Below are 20,367 nucleotides of genomic sequence, written 5' to 3' on the forward strand. Positions count from 1 at the left end.
ACCCCTCTCTGCCAGCTGTCAACTCCCCTCTTACTAGTCTGGATGAATAGTTGTTGGACTTTGGTACAGTTCAATTTTCTGTCTGTTCTGGTTGTGGCTTAGTTTCTAAATCTTTCTTGGCCTTAATTTTGGTTGTGGGAGGAGGCACAGTGTATCTACCTACATCTCCATCTTGGCCAGAAGTCTGAATTCCAAAACTTTCTATCAGCTTCAAAATGCACATACAGCGATTAGCATCTAAAACTCTTTTCTAAGATTGAGGAAATATCCACTTTGTTTCATGAAAATCAAAGACCCACAAACTCCACATACACAGAATGCATTCTTTTTTTTTTTTTGCAGCCCCCTTGTGTTTGTTTCTATGTTGTAAGTAGAGTTGCTTTGACTCCATGTCTTGGTAGTGTGGCCTAATGTAGTAGGTGTTGTAGCGTCCAGTGGCACAGACTCCCCTGTCACCCAAGCTGGGTATCTAAGGCGTGCCCTTCATGTGGGCTGAGTACACTGTCCTCTGGTAATTGAGTCTTAATTGCTGATGGGAGGCATTTACCCAGGCCAGTCAGCTGCAAGGACTGGCTGTGACCACTCACAGCCCAACCTGTACCCTCTGTGGAGGATCAGCTATGCATGTACAGGGTGGTAGTACTCCAACATGGTCTGTAGCTGTCCACAGGGTGGTACAGGCCAAGGTCAGCCCCCACCTGTGTACTGCCTGAGGCCCCCCTGCATAAGCTATAAAGCGATTTTCAGTTAGCTACTACTTGTGCTGGGTTTGGAGATTCCCAGGCAAAGCAAAACTATGAACCTAGGCTGGCTGCTAGTACCAGGCCTGGGGCCACTTAGCGGGAGGTATGGGGGCTAGGGGCTCACTGAGGCTGTCTGTTGACTGTTTGAAAGGATTAAGGAAGTTGTGCAGCATGAGCCAAGGCCAGCTATTCATATAGAAAAGCAGCTTGGGTGGGCCTGTAAGATGGGTGGAATGGAGCCTCTGGGGATCTCCAGGTCAGGGCAAACAGTGTTAGCCAGGTTGATGGAGTCTCAGATATGGCACCCACCTGCTTGCTCTGTGGCTCTGTGGGAGGAGGGTTCAGAAAGGGACAATGGCCTCCGCCTGCTTTTTGGTCTGGAAGAAAGCTGTCCCCCACCTCTCACCTTGATGCCAGACACTTTAGTTCCTCTATATGCCACTGGTGCCTTTCAGGCTGCTACCCGGGTGCTGGAGCTCAGAAGAAATGAGTCTGCATGAGACTATTCTTTGTAGCCCAAAGTTATAGGGACTTATCTTCCTGAGCTGTGGTTCTGGTGTGGGGCTGGGACTCCTCACCCCTGAGATATCCCTTCTGAATTTCTTTTTTCTCTTTTTAAAATTTTTTTATTGAATATGCTGTTACAGTTGTTCTATTCCCCCCTGTATACCCCTCCACCTTATCCCCCTTCCCCACCATTACCCGCCCCCCCTTTAGTTTATGACCATGTGTCTCAAGTCCTTTAGATTCTATATTTCCCATGCTATTCTTGCCCCCATCTATTTTCTATCTACTGTTTATGCTACTTATTTTTTGTTCCTTCTCCCCCCCATCTCCTCCTCCGACTCCCCCTGTTGCTAACCCTCCTTGAGATCTTCATTTCTATGTTTCCACTCCTGATCTAGCTGTCCTCGTAGTTTGCTTTTGTTTTAGGTGTGGTTGTTAATAACTGTGAGTTTGCTGTCCTTTCACCGTTCATGTTTCTCTAACTTCTTTTTCTTAGATAAGTCCCTTTAACATTTCATATAATAAGGGCTTGGTGATGATGAACTCCTTGAATTTGATCTTGTCTGAGAAGCACTTTATCTGTCCTTCCATTCTAAATGAAAGTTTTGCTGGATAGAGCAATCTTGGTTGTAGGTCTTTGGATTTCATGATTTGGAATACCTCTTTCCAGCCCCTTCTTGCCTGTAAGGTCTCTTTTGAGAAATCTGCTGACAGTCTGATGGGGACTCCTTTGTAGGTGACTGTCCCCTTAGCTCTTGCTGCTTCTAGGATTCTCTCCTTCATTTTAATTTTGGCTAATGTAATTATGATGTGCCTTGGTGTGTTCCTTCTTGGGTCCAACTTCTTTGGGACTCTCTGAGCTTCCTGGATTTCCTGGAAGTCTATTTCCTTTGCCAGATTGGGGAAATTCTCCTTTATTATTTGTTCAAATAAGTTTTCCACTGGTGGCTGTGCCTTTCCCCCTTCTGGTGCCCCTATAATTCGGATGTTGGAGCGTTTAAAGATGTCCAGGAGGTTCCTAAGCCTCTCCTCATTTTTTTGAGTTCTTGCTTCTTGACTCTTTTCTGTTTGGCCATTATTTGCTTTCTTCTGGTCTGCTCCATTGATTTGAGACCCATTTTCCTTTTCATCGCTATTGATTTTCTGTGTAATTTCATTCATTTCAATTAGTTTCGCCTTCATATGTTTGTCTAATTTGTGGCTATAATCAACCAGTTCTGTGAGGATCCTGATCACCAGTGTTTTAAACTGTGTGCCTGAGAGTTGTGCTATTTCTTCATCGCTTAGATTTATAGGCTCTGGGGCTTTGAGATCTTCTTGAGCCATTTTTGTTCTGTTCACACCTGTTAAGTACGAGGAGGGGAGCCTTGGACTCCCAGGTCGCTGAGTTGTGATGCTGTATGTGGGGGCGTGGTCAGAGCAGGGAAATGACGACCCCCTCTGCTGTTTCTCACAGCTGGGTGTGGAGCAGCACCTTACGTGGTTCACCTGGGCTGGGCCACTTAGAGTCGCTGGGTTATGACGCTGCATGTGGAGGTGGGGTCAGAGCAGGGAAATGGCGGCGCCCTCCCTGCCGCTTCCTGTGGGGACCCACTCGGTTCCTGTCCAATCGCCCACTCCCTCGCCGGCCATCCACGCACAAAGGCGCGACCAAAATCAACACGCAGCCCTGCTCCCCTGCTGTCTCCCCGTGGTCACTTGCTTGGTCGCTTGCTTGGTCACTCACTAGGTCCAACCCTGAGACTGGATTCCGGGCCCCTGAGTCTGTCTGACCGAGTTTTCCTGTGCAACCCTGCTCCACCAGCCGCTGGTTTCGCCACTTACCGGTCAGGCTGAAGAATTTGTTGTTAACAGACTTCGGGAAAGTCAATTTTCTGTGTTCTGGCTGTGTTTTCTATTGCTAATATTAAGTTGTCTCTAAACTTGGTTGTGTGAGAAGGCACGGCACATCCACCTATCCTAATATTTGTGATACATATTTTAAAAGTTTAAAGAATCACGCACAAGTCGTAAGAGCAGAGCTGAACTACAGATCATAGAATGAACTGTACTGTGTACCTGGGCATCCTTTGCAGAGGAGAAGGTAATGTCTGGGTTGCAAATTTGGTCCCCAGTTGGGGGCACATATGAGAGGAGAGAGGTGAGGGATCAAATGATATCTCTCTCTCCAATTGATGTTTCTCTCCCACTGATTTTCCCTCCCTTCTCCTCTCTCTAAAAATAAATAAGGAAAATCTAAAAAAAAATATAGAATATTGTCAGACCCTCAAGCATCCTCTTTGCACTCTCATTCCTCCTCAGGATAAGCAATGTCAAAGCACCTGTCACTTCCTGTTTTGCACTTCATACAAAGGCAATTACAGAGCACTAACTCTTACTATGTTTAGTGTCTGTCATATCTTATATTGTCGCTGTATTGATTGCTGCATGTTGGTATTGATCCTTCCATTGCATTGTTCTGTAGGATTCTATTTTGTAAATATAAAACAATCAATTTTCTATTCATTGGCTTATGGGTGGTTTTCAGTTTGGGACTATTAAGAATAATGCTGGTACGTAAGTTAGGGTCCTGTTTGGTAAGACAGTAACACATTTCCGTAGGCAATTTATGTGCTAAATAATTGTTGGGTGACAGTTACATCTGTCAGCTCTATGAGGTAATGCCAGAGAGGTTTGGAAAGTGTTTGTATCAGTTTCTACATCACATAGCAGTGTAAGACATTTTTGGTTATTCACATCCTTGTCAACACTTCTAATTTTACTTCATTTTCATTTTAGACTTCTGTTTTGTTTGTGAAGATACCAAGTAGTGCTTTTAATTTCATTTTTTAATTTAATTTATTTATCTTTACAGGGGAAGGGAAGGAGATAGGGAGAGAAATATTAATGTATGGTTGCCTCACGTGGGTCCCCTGCTGGGAACTGGCCTGCAACCCAGACATGTGCCCTGACTGGGCATTGAACTGCAATACTCTGGTTCACAGGCCCACACTGAATCCACTGAGCTACACCAGCCAGGGTGCATTTTTTGATTATTGTAAAATTTGAACTTACTTCACATACTTATTAGACACTCAGCAACATCATTTTGAAGTACTTGTTATTTTGTCCATTTTTAATTGTTTTGTCTTTTTAAAAAATATTTTATATATTTATTTATTTTTAGAGAGAGGGATAGGGAAGGAGAAAGAGAGAGAGAGAAAGATGAATGTGTGGTTGCCTCTCGTGTCCCATACTGGGGACCTGGCCTGCAACCCAGGCATGTGCCCTGAATAGGAATTGAACTGGTGACCCTTTGCTTCACAGGCTTGTGCTCAATCCACTGAGCTATACCATCCAGGGCTGTCTTTCTCTTTTTGACTTATACTTTTCTATATATCTGTTGACATAATTTTTTTCTTGGATTTCTCATGCTTTTTCTTTCTCTGCACACTTGTCTCTGATTATTTGTGTCTCATTGTATATTGATGAAAAAAGTTTTAATTTTAACATAACTTGATATTTCCTTTTCAAAATAATAATTATTCTGTTTAAGAATTATTTTCTGCTCTGACTCGTGTGGTTCAGTGAGTTAGGCATTGTCCCACAAACAGGTTACTGGCCAGGTCCCTGGATGGTGGCACTGGAGAGGCAACTGATAGATGTTTCTCTCATACATCGATGTTTCTTTCCCTCTCTTCCTCTCTCCCTTCCCCTCTCTCTAAAAATTAAGAAATAAAATCTTTTCTTTGAATTAATGTTTTTAATTTTTGTTCAAGTACCGTTTTCTGTCTTTTACTCCCATCCCAGCCCACCCCTGCCAGTCCTCCCCACCGCCTTCCCATTTCCAACCCCCTTAGTTGTCCATGTGTCCTTTATACTAGTTCCTGTGAATCCTTCCCCTTTTTCCCTGAATTCCCACCCCTCTCCCCACTGTCCACCTGTTCTCTGTTTCAGTGTCTTTAGTTATATTTTGCTTGCTTGTTTGTTTTGTTGTTTAGGTTCCTGTTAAAGGTGAGATCATATGGTGTTTGTCTTTCAACACCTGGCTTAAGAAATAAAATCTATTTTGAAAAAGAATGATTTTCTTACTGTAGGACTACAGAAATATTTCCCTTTTGAAAAAAACTGTAGAGACTTAAAACTGAGATCAGCAATCCATCCAGAAGTGATTTTTTGTATCTGTGGATAGACAATTGTGTTTTTTCTGAAAACCTATCAAATTTCAATGCATGAACCATATGCAATATAATCTCTGACTTATGCGGACTTTTTTTGTTGTTTGGAGAAAACAAATACACAACTTGGAATGGATTTGAGGCAAATTGTGCTATAAGCAGATTTTATTTTAGTGGCTCAACAAAGTTTAAAAAGCAAGTAACAATGTAAGAAAATGTTTCCGATCAGGACCAGCAGTACACAAAATAGTGTACCAGTATCTGAACAGTTTGCTCATTATGCAACAGTGCAAATATTAAGTAAATATTGTTGACTATCCATGGTGCACAGAGATTCACAACTCCGCACTTCCCTCAAGAAAACTACTTAAGAAAATGTATAACCAAAGGGAACCCTAGAGCACTGTGGGTGGGAATTCAGACTCCCTGACATGAGTCCAGAAAGGGATTTAAATTTTCCATTGGGTGCAGGGAAAGGCTGATGTGCTGTCGGCCCTTAGGGTCTGGGTTTGGAGAGGTGGGCGTGGTCATGTGAAATTTTAGAGCCACGCCCACGCCCAGGCCCAGAATGTCCAACATCCTGTGTCCAACATCCTGAAGAGTCCCTAGCCACAGCCCACAAGGGGACTTGAGGGCCAGGGCACTGTGAGGTGAATCGGTTTGGAATAGTGTTGAGCCTTTTGCAGCTGCCCAGAGTCTTGAGAAGCCCAGCAGCAAGTGGGTCCGCACCTGCATGGGTCTGTGGACTGGGGGTCTGTGAGGCGAGAGAAGCGCCGTTCTGGGGAATCTGCGTTTGGCCACTGTGGAGTTTGGCTTTGGTAATCAGCCATGTGGTTGAAGAATATGAAGAAAGTAATGACTGAGGTTCCAGCTGTTGGGGTTTGCTGTCGGATGCGTGATGCTGTGCAGCTCAGTGATTAAGAACTGGAGTGGTAGGTGTGAGTCAGTGAACACAGTCTCTTGGCCAGAATGCAGATTTACAAGGAACTGGGATGCTGGTGGGGGGTTGGGGAGGGTAGAATGAAGAAATGGGAGTTTCTGGTTCAGATTTCAGGTTTAAGTTAGGGTCACGTTTTTGTATTTTTTGTTTGTGGGGAAGGTGAGTATATGTCTGTAGAGACACATGAGCCTAGAGCTTTGGAGACCTAGGGAGCTTGGACAGTAAGTAGGTTGAAACTCAGATGTTGATACTGGGAGCAGACTAGAAGACACCTACATCCAGCTGATCTATTTTTTCCTTTTCATTGAATTTATTGGGGTGACCCTGGTTAACAAAATTATACAAGTTTCACATGCACAATTCTAGAGCTCATCTGGCTTCTGCCACCCACCTCCAGGTTCTGTTGTGTCTCTTCTTCCAAATGGTTGTAGGGCTTCTCCTAGCCCCTTTGAAGGGAGATCTGAGGCAGTCTGCTTTTGAGAACTAACCCAGGGTTGTGTTGGCAGGTAATGAATATTGCATTTGGAAAAATGAAGAGCCTTTTCTTCTGTACTGGTTGGGGGGGGGTCAGGCCCTGCCTCAGTTTCTCCCTGTGTGACCTCTGCCCTCCTGCTCATCTTCCTGGCAATCCTAAATGAAACCTAACTGTCTCTTCCCTGGAGGAGGAGGCTAGGCCAGAGAGGGTAGTGGGTAGGGAGCCTGGGGGAGTTAGAGAGCCAGGTGTTGGTCCATGATGCACAGAAGAGGTGGTGGCCAACCTGGGGTCAATTTCTGGCAGTGATGACTAAAGAGAGAAGCATGCTTTCCAGGGCAACAACAGTTGCCCCAAACTGCCACTTCCTTTGGATGGACCAATCACCCTTGCCAGAGCACTTGGCACTCAGCTGGTTGGGGTTGCCCAGCATTTTTTGGTAGAAAGTAGTCTCTGTCATCCACTAAGGTATGTGCATTTTTCATGAGCATGAGAGCTCCACGTTCATCATCTTATTTTAAAGTTCCAGCTTCAGGGCTGCAGTTGGTACTTCACAATGTGACCTTCAGTCATCTACCAAAACTCCAACATTGTCTGACCTCCATCCAACCCATTTATATTTCAGTATTGCACTCTCCACCTGTGCCTTTTTACTTTTTTGACATCCAACCATCCATGACAATATTCTAGGGACCTCAGTCTAACCCTCCTCAGCTTCTGTTATGTCTGCAAAAGTTCCTTTTCCATGGCCTTCTTCCTCTTGCCTTACTATGCCCCATTGCAGTATCTCATCCCATGCTCTGTGTCTTCTGTGCCATATCCTTCAACTTTCAGGCATTATCAACACCTCAGGAACCCAAAACACATGCTGCTGTCATGACATTCGATTATGTAATTTTACATCCTTGCTCCTTGGCTCCTGGCCTCACTCATGCCCACTGTCCTCTTCAGCTCTCGAGTTGTCCTGTACCATTTTACCTTCTTGCCCATGTCTATTCTATTCAATAGTTCCATCTTCATTTTCAATAGTCTGACTTGGAGCATAATATTCTACCAATATCTGACTTCCACTGAGGATGGAGGCATAGGTAAACACACTTCACCTCCTCATGCAACTATAGAAAGAATTACAACCAGTTCTCAAAACTAGTAACACTCAGCACTATCAGAAATTCAAGGTGTATGGAAGTCTGACAAACAAAGATTTAAAGAAGCCACATTCATCCAGATGGGTAGGAGTGGCAGAATCATGAAGATGGGCAGAGAGGCGATGGCTGCACTGGCAGAATGGATGGGAAGTGTGCCCTGGGAGTGGGTGATACCAGCCCCAGTTAATACCACACAGCCCAGGGTTCCATCATTGGGAAGAAAGATCACCATTACCTTTGGGTGTAAAACCTGTGGGGTTTTGGGGTGGCAGAAGTCACTGCCAGATTTTGACTGGTTGAAGGGCCAGCATGGTCTTAGAACATGCCTAGGGCCACCCACTGAGGATTCACCACTGTGACAGGAGCTAGAAGGGTGCCAGTCACACATGGGAAGGGGGTGAAGTGAGTGGAAACAGGGCAAGTGCTGGCCAGAAGGCAGGTGGCAGCATTGTCCACTCTCAGAGCCTTCCCCACAGAGACACAAAGTGGTGAAGGGGTTCCCTGCCCTGGCAATTATTTAAGGCTTCATCCCATAGAATTTACATGTGCTTTTTCTACATAGGCCATGCTACTAAAGCATAGTAAAAACAGCTCTACCTACACAGAAAGAAACACAGGGAGGCTGCTAAATTGAGGAGAAAAAGAAACATGGTCCAAAGGAAAATAAAGAGCAAAGCCCCAGAAAAAAGAACTAAGCAAAATTGATATAGCCAACGTTCAAAACGCAGATGCAGAGTTCAAAACGCAGATTATCAGGGTGCTCAGAGAACTCCTTGAGTACAGAAAAAGAAAATAAAGGTTAGAAGTAAAGGTTACACTAAGTGAGATAAAGAATAATCCATGGGAAACGAACAGAGAGGGGAAAGATGCTCAGATTCATCCAACAATTTGGTATTAGACAAAGAGATAAACATTCCACCAAAACAAAAGGAAGAAACAAGAATTTTAAAAAATTAGGAGAGGCTCAGGAACTTCTAGGATATCTTCAAACATTCCAGCCTCCAAATGATAGGGTTTCCAAAAGGAGAAGAGGAAGAGCAAGAAATTTAAAACTAATTTGAAAAAATAATGAAAGAAAACTTTCCCAGTTTGGTTAAGGAAACAGACATACAAGTCCAGGAAGCACAGAGAGTCCCAGACAAGTTGGACACAATTAAGACACCACCAAGACACCTCATAAATAAAATGCCAAAGGGTAAAGATAAAGGGAGAAACTTAAAAGCAAGAGAAAGGCAGACAGTGACCTACAGAGGAGTTTCCATAAGTACCCACACACTGAAACTCTCCCAAACTCCCAGTTTTCTAGCATGCTTCTTGACATAAGGTGGCAATGCTCAGAGCACATTTTAAGTGCTGTGCATTATAATAGATATTTCCCTTGTGATTGTGGCAGGGTTCAAAGTTCTATGAAGGATAGGTAGATTTCCATCTTTTTTTAGGCATTCAGAAGTCTGAAGTTATACAAGTCTTCTGTAACAGATGATATTATTGTGGTATACCCATGCATGGTGAATTTGATGTTATGTAACGGAGCAATTGTGAGTTTAGATGAGCGTGTGTACTAGAAGATTTATATATGTGAGTGTAAACCTTCATATGTTCAGTGTGTGCATTAATGTCAGCATATTTGTGTATATGTGTAATTAAATGTGACTATAATACAGTGAAAGTGCATGCATGTGTGTGTTTGCATCTGTGTGTAAAGAACTCTGCTTGTGTGAATGTGTTTAGAATGGGTTATTTATGATAACAGCTCTAAAAAGTGACTTGACAATGTGGGTATCAATAGTGAACTTGGATAAAAAAATTGATTTGTGTGTAGAAAAACCTAGAGAATGAAACTCAACTTGTAATTTATATGTTTTTCTTTTTGCCCATGAGAAATATATTTCTTAATTTAAAAAGCAAGGAGTTTCTTACTGAAAATTTTGCAAAAAGGTAAGTTTAGAGAAAGATATTTACCATTCAGTGATGTTGAATTAATTGGCAGTGGAAGAATCTCCCTGTGAAACTGTGTGATCCTGGTGTCTTGTATGGGAGGGATTATTAGAATGTTCTATCTTCTGTGGATATTGTTCTGCCTCTGCTTTTGATACTATTCGGCATCCCTGGGGGGTAACGTATATTTTGTCACAAAAATTTTCTATAAGTCGATATTGCCTTTGAGCCACACACTATAGGAACATCTAATGTGTACTATTTACAGTGTGTTTTTCCTGTTACTGACCCTCTTTTTAAATCTTCCTCATTGATTCCTTTGCTCCATACATCCACAATGGTGTAACTCATTTGTAAGATTAGGAAAAGATTCACTTTGGATAGAACTTCTTAATGGAGCAGAATGTCCAGTGAGATACCAGATTCACCTCCATGTCTCTCAGGGGTCAGAAATCAGCATTCCCTGCTGTCTGTCCTCCATGGGAGACCCTGTCTGCTTCAGGGATCATGGAATAAAAGAGCCTGTCACAAACACTTCAGTAGTCTCCTAAGAGATGCTGGCTGGGAACTTAGGAGTTGTTCTTGGTAATTAACAAGTAGAAAGAAAGTTTAGAGAAATACTCCCAGCTCCCAAGCCTGTCAGTGCCAATGCTGCTACTGATGAAATGATAATTGCAGTTCAGAAGGGAGATGAGATCACTGAATCACGACTGATATCTCAGGGTCCAGCTGCCAGCCTGAAGTAGTGAGAGTGCTGACTTCATGATGAGTCCAGAGGCCAAGCAGCAGCAGAAGTCGGTGGCTTTTTTCTTAATTAATTTGAGATTTGGAGACTGTAAGGGAAGGCATTATATAATAAGAGTTTGGGTAAGTGATGATAGTGGACAAAGGGGATCTTCTGAGAGTTAACTTGGTCCAGCCCCAAAGCCACAGCAAAGGGTGAGGAATTCTGAGGCTTGAGCTGAGCTGGTAAAGAGATGTGCATCCTAGACCTGCTCCTGTTTCCAGTGGCTCCTGATGTGCTGTAGTGTGGTCCTCACTCACAGTTAAAGCTGTGTTTTATCCAGCGATCAGGAATCCTACTTTTTAATGTGCTTAAGGGCTGCAGATTTCAAATCAATTTCTGGTGAGCAGGATTTACAGGCATCACAGAAATGATTTGCACCTTTCTACAGGGGCATTGTAATATCGCCAGGATTTTTCATCTATAGAAATAATCTGACTGCAGAAAGTGTGTCTGAGAGCATTTGCTGAAGCACACATGTTTTCTTTAAATCATGGTGTGTTTTTGGCTTAATTGGTTTAATCATAGTGTCTTTATTGATTATGAAGAGATTATTCCGTTTTAAAATTTGTGAGGCAGCATTAAAAATATATAACTGAATAAAATTTAGTCATCACCTTCAGGTTCAGATGTATCTTGCAATATTTCTACTTTTAAAAGTATAATACCAATCCAGAAAAAGTGTGTTGTTTTTATAATATACAGCGTTATATATAATCATTCATTTTGAATGTCTTGTATTTTCATATTTTAACACAAATATAACATTACTGTTAATTATTTAATTTCACCCACATCTTAATCAATATATGTATATGATCTAAAATTACTAGTAATTTTATTTTGCCATACACTGTTTATTAGGCATCAGATTTTGGTGTTGCGTAGTTTTGGTTACTCATGTCAATGTATTTTTTTCCTGGAATATAGACTGATGATGGTTTTTGTGTCCTTCCTAATATTTAGCTGTTCTAGTGAGCTTGTAAGGGATAAAGGTGATTTCATGTGTGACCTTGATACCGATTATTCATATTTTGAGTGTTCTTTAATGGTTACACATTCATCCCTTGCAAGCCACTAGATGGCAGAAAAACAAAATTTGAAGTCAGTATTTCAGGGAAAACTGTTGGGAAGTAGAAAATATTGGAGTTCAGCTAATGTGGTATGTGTGGCTTATGCCTTACTTTCCCATGCAGGGTTCTCTCTAGGTCAGAAGAAGATACCAGTCACTGAGAACAGACATCATGTCCATCAGGAATTTGGCAATAGGAATGGTCTGCTTACTACAGACTCTAACTGGAGTTGTGGGGAATTCCTCTCTTCTTTACCATTATCTCTTACTTTACTTCACTGGGTACGGGCTGAAGCCCACGGATTTTATTGTCAACAACCTGATTGTGGCCAACTTTTCAGTTCTGGTTTTCAGTGGGTTTCCCTATAGCATGTCATCTTTTGGGTGGTATAATGTTTATAGTGATATTGGATGCAGATTTTTGGGTTATTTGCGTGCAGTGGGCAGGGGTGTGTCCATTGGCACCACCTGCCTCTTGAGCTCCTTTCAGGCCATCACCATCAGCCCCATGAACTCCAGGTGGGCAAACCTTAAACATAAAGCCCCAAAATACATTGTCCCTACAATGTTTATGTATTGGATCCTGCAAATGTTGATAAATGTAGTTTATCTTGTGTTCATGTCTAGCAAATTGAGCAACAGAAACATCACAAATAGAAAACATTTCGGATACTGTTCTGCTGTTCGTCATGATGCAACCAGAGACTTCCTATATGCAGCCTTGATAGCATCCCCTGATGTTGTATGTTTCCTGCTCATGCTCTGGGCCAGTGGCTCCATGGTCTTCATCCTGCACAGGCACAAGCAGAGGGTCCAACACATTCACAGGACCTCCATCTTTCCCCGATCCTCCCCTGAGTCCAGAGCTACCAAAACTATTCTTCTCCTGGTGAGCACCTTTGTCTTTTTCAACACCCTTTCTTCCATCTTTCGTATTCTTTTATCTGTTTTAAAGAATCCCAGCTGGTTTATCTTCAACACCAGTTCAGTACTGTCTCTGAGTTTCCCAAGTGTCAGTCCCTTTCTGATCCTGGGCCGTGACTCCAATGTCTCCAGATTCAGCTTCACCTGGAAAAGGAATGCAAACTTCTGTCATCGTAGGAGAAATATGTAAATTGTATGTACATGCACAGTGTTCATTTGGTAATTCACTCATCCTCCTCAGCATCCTAAGTACTATTAGGAGTGCCTTACAAGGGACTGGGACATAGGACATGGTTAGTATCGTCAAAGTCAACAATCTTATAATAGTAAATGTGATGACGTATTATATAAGTGCTTTGTGAATACTTCTGTGATAGAAGTTTCCTCATGTTTGGCATGGAGGCATTCAGAATAGATACAATATAAACACCAGGCCCTGAAACATCTGGATATTCTGGAGAAGTCTTCAAGTATGTAAATTCAATCTATCCCAGTATAGGTCCAGAAATGTGCAAGTCATGCAATTGTAAGAAAAGTTAAACAAATGAGGATGAAGATCAGCATGTGGCAAGTCACTACTGAGCTGAAGACAGCAGTGCTGGAGGGAATTCAGTCTGTGAGGAAAGCCTGTGGCATCCTGTTCTGACCTTGTACAGACACCCCTGGAGAGGCAGTGGTCTGTTTATCTGAAATAGAATGTTATGAAGGGTGATAACCATGTTCAACAAATTTGAGGCAGAAATGGACAGATTTAACTGGAGTGGGGCAATGACAGCATCAAATGATATTTTATTTATTTATTAAAAGATGTTATTTATTTATTTTGAGGGTGAGGGGAAGGGCAGGAAAAAGAGAGGGAGAGAAACATCAATGTGTGGTTGCCTCTCACATGCCCCCTACTGGAGACCTGGCCCACAACCCAGGCATGTGCCCTGACTGGGAATTGAAACAGTGACCCTTTGGTTCCCAGGCCCATGCTCAATCCATTGAGCTCTACCAGCCAGGATAAAATTATATGGTAGCTGATTTTTTGACCACACCAGGTGAGTGTGACCATTTTAAAAGATGTGAATTGAATGGAATTGCAACCCACAGAAGGTAGGTATTTCTTTTGTGAAAAGGATTTGGGAATGTTGTCAGAAGGGGGTCTGTAGGTGCACACTCTTGTCTCTCAGATGACACTTGTTCATCACAGGGACTTCCATTATCTGGAACACTATAGCCAGGTCCATTTGAAAGAAAAGTCAAGAATCCATTCTGTGTATGTGGAGTCTGTGATTCCTTCATTTTTAAGAAGCAAAGTGAATATTTTCTCAATCTGTTAAGATATTTTATTTATATACCTTTCTCTGTGTTTACATTGTGAAGCTGTTGCAAACTTATAGATTCAGCAGTTTGAAAAACAAAAGAATGATTTTGACCTTATTCTTATGTATGTGGAGCTTTGTACTATTAATGATACCCATATTTTTATTATATATGAAACCCTTAAATTATACCCCAAATAAATAAGAATAGAGAATGTGGAAAACCATAGAAACACCTATGTACAATCGTGTGTGAGAGCATAGACAAACATACATGTTTATGTGTCCTCTGTGCATAGGTATGTTATATAGTTATACAGCCAGTTGTGCTTATTATTCTCTAATCAATACATTGAAAAGTTATACATTAATAAAATTTCAAATAGTACTAATATAATCATGAGAGATTTAAAGTGTGTTATTAGATGTATGTATTGGAGTGCTTTTCTCTATTAAAATTCAATAAAAACGTGGTTTTTAATTTTGTCTGATTGCATGTTTTGAGAAAACATAAATATTGTAAACATTTGTTTGTATTTGCAATGGGAATTAATCTACCTAAGTTTAATATAAAAGTTAATACATTTGGATATCAATAGAGTTTATTCACTTTAACTTTATTTACATTTACTTTATATGTTCATTTTTTCTACTAATTTTTGCAATATAATTCTAAGTTATATATAATTGTCTATAACTATACATTATTAATAAGCAAAGTTGATCTTTTAAGAAAATATTTTATTTATTTATTTTAGAGAGGGGAAGGGAGGGAGCCAAAGATAGAGAGAAATATGAATGTGTGGTTGCCTCTGACCTGGACCCCACAGGGGACCTGGCTTTCAACCAGGCATGTGCCCTAACTGGGAATCAAACTGCCATCCTTTTGGTTCACAGCCTGTGCTCAATCCACTGAGCTATGCCAGCCAGGTCTAATTTTACATTTGAATTGACGTATTACCTTTGATGTTTGCTTAGTGATTATTTGTTAGTTTCTACCTATTAACTTCAGCATATGCTTAAAAGCTAATCATACTGTCATTCTATTTACTACTGTTAAACTTCAACTTTACAGTATAAGGACACTATAAAACACTCCTGTACTCTACCTGGATCAGGAAGTAGAATGTTGTCACCATCCGAAGACTCCTATGCTCCTTCTGTGTGACTCTTCCTCAGGTTAAGCACAGTTCTGACATCTCATAGCACAGGTTACTGGGGCCTATTTTGCACTTTATATGGGAAATTATATCATGTTAACTCTTTATGTTTTGTGTTTCTCATGCCTTGTTTTTGGTGAATTTATTGTTCTGTGTTGGTATTTCTTTTGCAGTAGCCTTGCTGTATAGGATTCTATTGTGTGAATATAAAACATTTAATTGAATCATTTTCTGTTCTTTGGCATATGAGACTGGGAATGTTAGGGAAATTCCTGTGTATAAATATAGGCAATTTTCGATGACATACACATTTCTTTTGACAATGCATGTGGGAGAAGAATTGTTGGGTTTCAAGTCTTGAAAGTAGTGTCAAAGAGGTTTGGAAAACTTTTGAAGCAACTGCCACTCCTACCAGCAGTAGGATTATTGAGTTTACTAACATTATTGTCATCTCTTTTGGTTTAGTTTTCTTTTTCATTTTTCTGTTAGACTTATGACTGATGTATGTTGGAGACACGTAATAAGTTACTTACATTTCTTCATTAGTATAAAATCTGAGGGTATTTTCACATGTATTAGACATAAGACAACCACATTTTAAAATCTTTCTTTAATTTTTCAATTGTGTTGTCTCTTTCCATTGATTTGTGACAATTTTATGTATTTGCTGGACATGATTTCTTTCTTGCTTGCCTCTCTTTGTCAGGACCTGTGTGTGTGTGTGTGTGTGTGTGTGTGTGTGTGCCTGTGTGTGTGTATGAGCAGCATCTCTTCATTTTAAGGTGACTTAATATATTTTCCTAGATAATGTTATTCTGTTTAAGAAATATTTTTCTATTACAACACTAGAGGGATATAATGTATCATTTCTGTTTCAAAACATCATATAGCTTTAAGATTCAGATCAGCAATCCACCCAGGACTGATGTGGTGTATGTGTGGGTGGCAAACTCTACTTTTTAAGTGCATTTTATTGATTATGCTGTTATAATTATCACAATATTCCTCTTATGCCCCCTCCACTGGTACCCCCTTTCTCCAGCAACTCCCCCACTTGGTTCCTACCCATGGGTCTTTAGCATAAGTTCTTTGGCTTCTTCCTATCCTATACTATTCTTAACATCCCACTGTGTATTTTGTTTCTATCAATTATACTTCTTAACCCTGCACCATTTCCCCCATTCTCCCCCATTCTCCCCCTGCCCCCTCCCAGCTGATAACCCTGCAAATGATCTCCATTTCTATGATTGTGTCCCTGTTCTAGTTGTTTGCTTAGTTTGTTTTAGTTTTAGTTTTTCCGATTCAGTTGTTTATACTTGTGAGTTTGTTGTCACTTTAATATTCATGTAATAGTTTTGATCTTCTTTTTCTTACACAAATCCCTTTAAAAGTTCATGTAATAATGGCTTGGTGATGATGAACTCCTTTCACTTTACCTTGTCTAAGAAGCACTTTATCTGCCCTCCCATTCTAAATGATAGCTTTGCTGGATAGAGTAATGTAGGTGGAAGGTCCTTGCTTTTCATCACTTTGAATACTTCTTGCCAGCCCCTTCTTGCCTGCAGTTTCTTTTCAGAAATCAGCTGATAAATACAAAGAGTTCCTGTCTTTATATTTAACCTTTGGCGTTTTAATTATGATATGTCTTGGTGTCACCCTCTTTGGGTCCTTATTTGGGACTCTCTGCTTCCTGGACTTGTATACCTATTTCCTTCACGAAATTGGGGAGTTTTCTTGCATTGTTGTTTCAAATAAGATTTCAATTTCTTGCTCTTCTTCCTCTCCTTGTGAAACCCTTATGATTCAGTTGTTGGTATGCTTAAAGTTGTCTCAGAGGTCCCTGAGCCTCTCCCTGTTTTGTTTTGTTGTTGTTTTTAAATTAAATTCTCATTTCTTCTTCTTGTTCTGGTTGAATGTTTATTTCTTCCTTTTGTTCCAAATCCTTGATTTGAGCCCTGGTTTCCTTCCCTTCACTGTTGGTTCCTTGTATATTTTTCTTTGTTCCACTTTGTGTAACGTTCATTTCTTCCTTTATTTTCTTGCCACACTCAATAGGTTCTGTAAGCATCCGTTATCACCAATGTTTCGAACTCTGGATCTGATACGTTGGTTATGTTCATTTCATTTCATTCTTTCTCTGGGCTTTTGTTCTGTTCTTTCACTTCAGTCATATTTCTTTACCTCCTCAATTTGGCAACCTTCCTGTTTCTGTATATTAGGTAGGCTGCTTTTACTCCCTGTTTTAGTAGCACGACCTATGTAGCCAAGGCACCTGTAAATTGTATGGGGTGGAGCCTTAGTTAATTACCAGGCTAGGGCAACCTGCTTCTCTTCTCTGTGGCTCTGCTCTGGCTGGGAGTGGAGAGGGTACCCAGCCACTGCCTGTCCAGAGGTCTGGCCATTGCTTGCCCTGTTTTCAGTCACTTCACCAACTTCCCATATGCAATTAGCACCCCTCCAGCTGCTTCCCTGGGGTTGGGTATGTTCTGAGTCCATGTATGCCCCTTTAGCAGTGAAAATCCAGCAATTTCTTCCACTGCCTGAACCCCCACTGATTTTTACAGCCAGAGGTAATAGGGGTTTATGTTCCCACTGCTGGAGCCCTGGGCTGTGCAGTCTGGCCTGGGGCTGGGATCTCTTGCTCCCAGGTTATCCCTTCCAACTTTTATCCACCACACATGAAGGCAGGACCATATGCTCTGCTGTTGCTGTGCCACACCATCTCTCCTCCCAGTCTGGTGGAATGTGGCTTCTTTAAATCCTTGGCTGTCAGGCTTTTATACAGCTCAATTTTCTGATGGTTCTGGGTGTTATTTGTTTTTGAGATCTGGTTTTTCTTCTTTCTATGGTTGTGCAAGGAGGTGAAGAATGTCTTCCTACCCTCCAGCTTGACTGGAAGTGTATGATTTTCTTACAAGCTAAGAAATTGTCATTCATTCAGACACTGGGATGTATTTTTTCTCTCCTTTTTCACTCACTCTCATCCCTCAGCCAGGTTAATGCCACCTGCCTTTCGTATCTGTCTTTTCTTTGATGTCTCCCGGTAAATCTGTGTCCTTTCTGCCTTCTTCAGTTTTTAAAAATTCCCTAGCACCATTCATCCAATGACAATTTTGGTGTGAAAAATATTCATTAGATTTCTTTACTCAATATTTGCACATTCTAAGGGTAAATGTTCATTGTATTAGGAAATATTTTGTGAATGTCTCAAATGCTTTTCACCTATTGTGTCAGCTTCTGTTCTGGAGTATTTTGCAAGGATTTTTGATAATCACCTTGGAAGATGGCAGTAATGTCTTTCTCGGAGAGAAGGCAGATAAATTTCCTGACTTATACAATAAATTTAATGCCTACCTTCAACATAATATTTGGGCATGTGTACTTAGAGCCCACATAAAAAGACTGGAGTTTATTAAGCTCTGTGCTCTTCAGCTGTGTTGCAAAGCTGCTGTGTGTGCAGCATCCACCTAGACCTTTGCATTGCCTTATGGGGCATGTGGAAGCAGTGTGACCAGATGTGAACATGAAACTCTTGCTCCCTGTTGTCCATGAATAATAATGTCTTTGTCTTAGTCCCAGGAGTCTCATGTCTTGTTCAGCATGCTTGGAATTGGCAGTGTGACTTGTTTGTTTGTAATTGGAGAAAAATGTACATGCTTTGCATATTTTACAGTCTTGGCAATGAGGATCGACAGTGTCTGAGCCCTCTATGAAAAAACAGCCTGATTTCTCACCTTGGCAGAGTAATGCTTATTTGGTGAGGTAAACGAAGCCCATGTCATTTCCGTAAGGCTGCTATAACACCCCTCCCCAGAGTGCCTGGTGAACAACAATTTCTATCTCACATTTCTGGAGGCCAGAAGTCTGAGGTCAGGATGCAGCATGGTCAGGTGAGGGCCTTCTCCTGAATGAGAAACTTCTCCTTGTTATGTTCACAAGGCTCCAGCTACTAATATCATCACCCCAGGTGGTGTGTTTCCATGTAGGATTTTTCAGGGAATACACAGACCATAGCAGAATTCCTTATGTAAAGGCAGCACCCTATTGTTGTACATGAGAATATAATAGAAAATATGTGTGACATGCCTATGTATCCCCATCCCATAAGTTTCAAAGGGGATAATTCTGGTCAGGAGAAGTCAGGGAGGCAAATGTTAGCAGGAAATCCTAGCCTATCTCTTGTCACCAGAAGCTAAGTGAGGGTTTCGATCAAGTAGGACTAACTTCTGATATACACCATTTCCACTGTATTAATGACATGCTGTTTGTTAAAGGCCTCAATCTCCACAGCCCTGTGCAAGGTGTCATTGCCTCTCTGCCACTGAGGGTGGCTGATACAACCTGACCATATTTTGGAGACATTTTTACCAATGACAGTTGACTGGAATTCTGGGGCAGATATACTGAACTCAGTGAAGGAACATATTTTGCAACTTTTTCACACCACAAAGTCCTTTGATTGGGGTGTCACAACCCTGCATGTGACAGTCTGGGCTCTAGTGTAAAAACTCTGAGGAAGAATCCACATTCAGAATTTTAAAAATTCAGGCAGAATTAATTTTGTTCTTATAATTTCTTTGTGTGCCCACCCATATTCCATCTTGAAAGATAAATAATAATGTGAAATTTCTGTCATGATTAAGATGTGTCCTCTTCTATAGTGTCTAATTGTCTTTTTCTCCCTGTTTTTATAATATGTGGCGTCCACCAGATCACTGAGGACAGTCTGCTCATTTGAAGTGCAGCTGATTAGTAACGTTAATTTTAACTGCAAAAGTCCTATACCATGTAAAATAACATGAGCACCCAACTTAAGTCCCACTTGTGGTTGGAAATTGGCATTAAGTATTATGAGAACAGTTAATCTGTTGCAATGAAAAATATGATTTTTATTCTACAAATGTGTAAGTTGAATTCTTATGATGATTTTTATATAAAGACCAAGGGGCACTATGTCCTTAAAATTTGTATTTGTTTTATTATGGTTTTTATGCTGAAGTTTACGAATCTCAGAACAGAAGAGCACACCAAGGTAAAAATTAAGTGTTATATATTAGAAATTCCACAATAAAAAAGCTGTTTTCATCACATCTCCCTTGGGACATAAAAATCCTTGTGGCACAGAAGTGTTTCAGTACATCATCAAGCCTTTCAAAGGGATGGACTGATACCAGGTTCCAACTCTGAACAGTGGATGGTAGTCAACAGTCTCTCC

The 20,367-nt window shown here is 41.0% G+C and overlaps 1 protein-coding gene across 1 annotated transcript; it reads left to right on the forward strand.

Annotated features, from left to right (window-relative positions):
* Window positions 1-11,854: 11,854 nt before the first annotated feature.
* LOC119038441 (vomeronasal type-1 receptor 4-like) lies at window positions 11,855-12,875 on the forward strand. Its single transcript, XM_053659696.1, has one exon. It carries the CDS (start codon window positions 11,934-11,936, stop codon window positions 12,873-12,875), a length of 942 nt encoding a protein of 313 aa, XP_053515671.1. The 5' UTR covers window positions 11,855-11,933.
* Window positions 12,876-20,367: the final 7,492 nt, after the last annotated feature.

This window comes from Artibeus jamaicensis, unplaced genomic scaffold (genome assembly GCF_021234435.1).
Source record: "Artibeus jamaicensis isolate MK-2021 breed Jamaican fruit bat unplaced genomic scaffold, CSHL_Jam_final scaffold_804, whole genome shotgun sequence".
Lineage (NCBI taxonomy): Eukaryota > Metazoa > Chordata > Mammalia > Chiroptera > Phyllostomidae > Artibeus > Artibeus jamaicensis.

Bases quoted from the DNA above. Each gene is read 5' to 3' on its own strand.
- LOC119038441 (XM_053659696.1), top strand. From the start codon at position 11,934: ATGTCCATCAGGAATTTGGCAATAGGAATGGTCTGCTTACTACAGACT.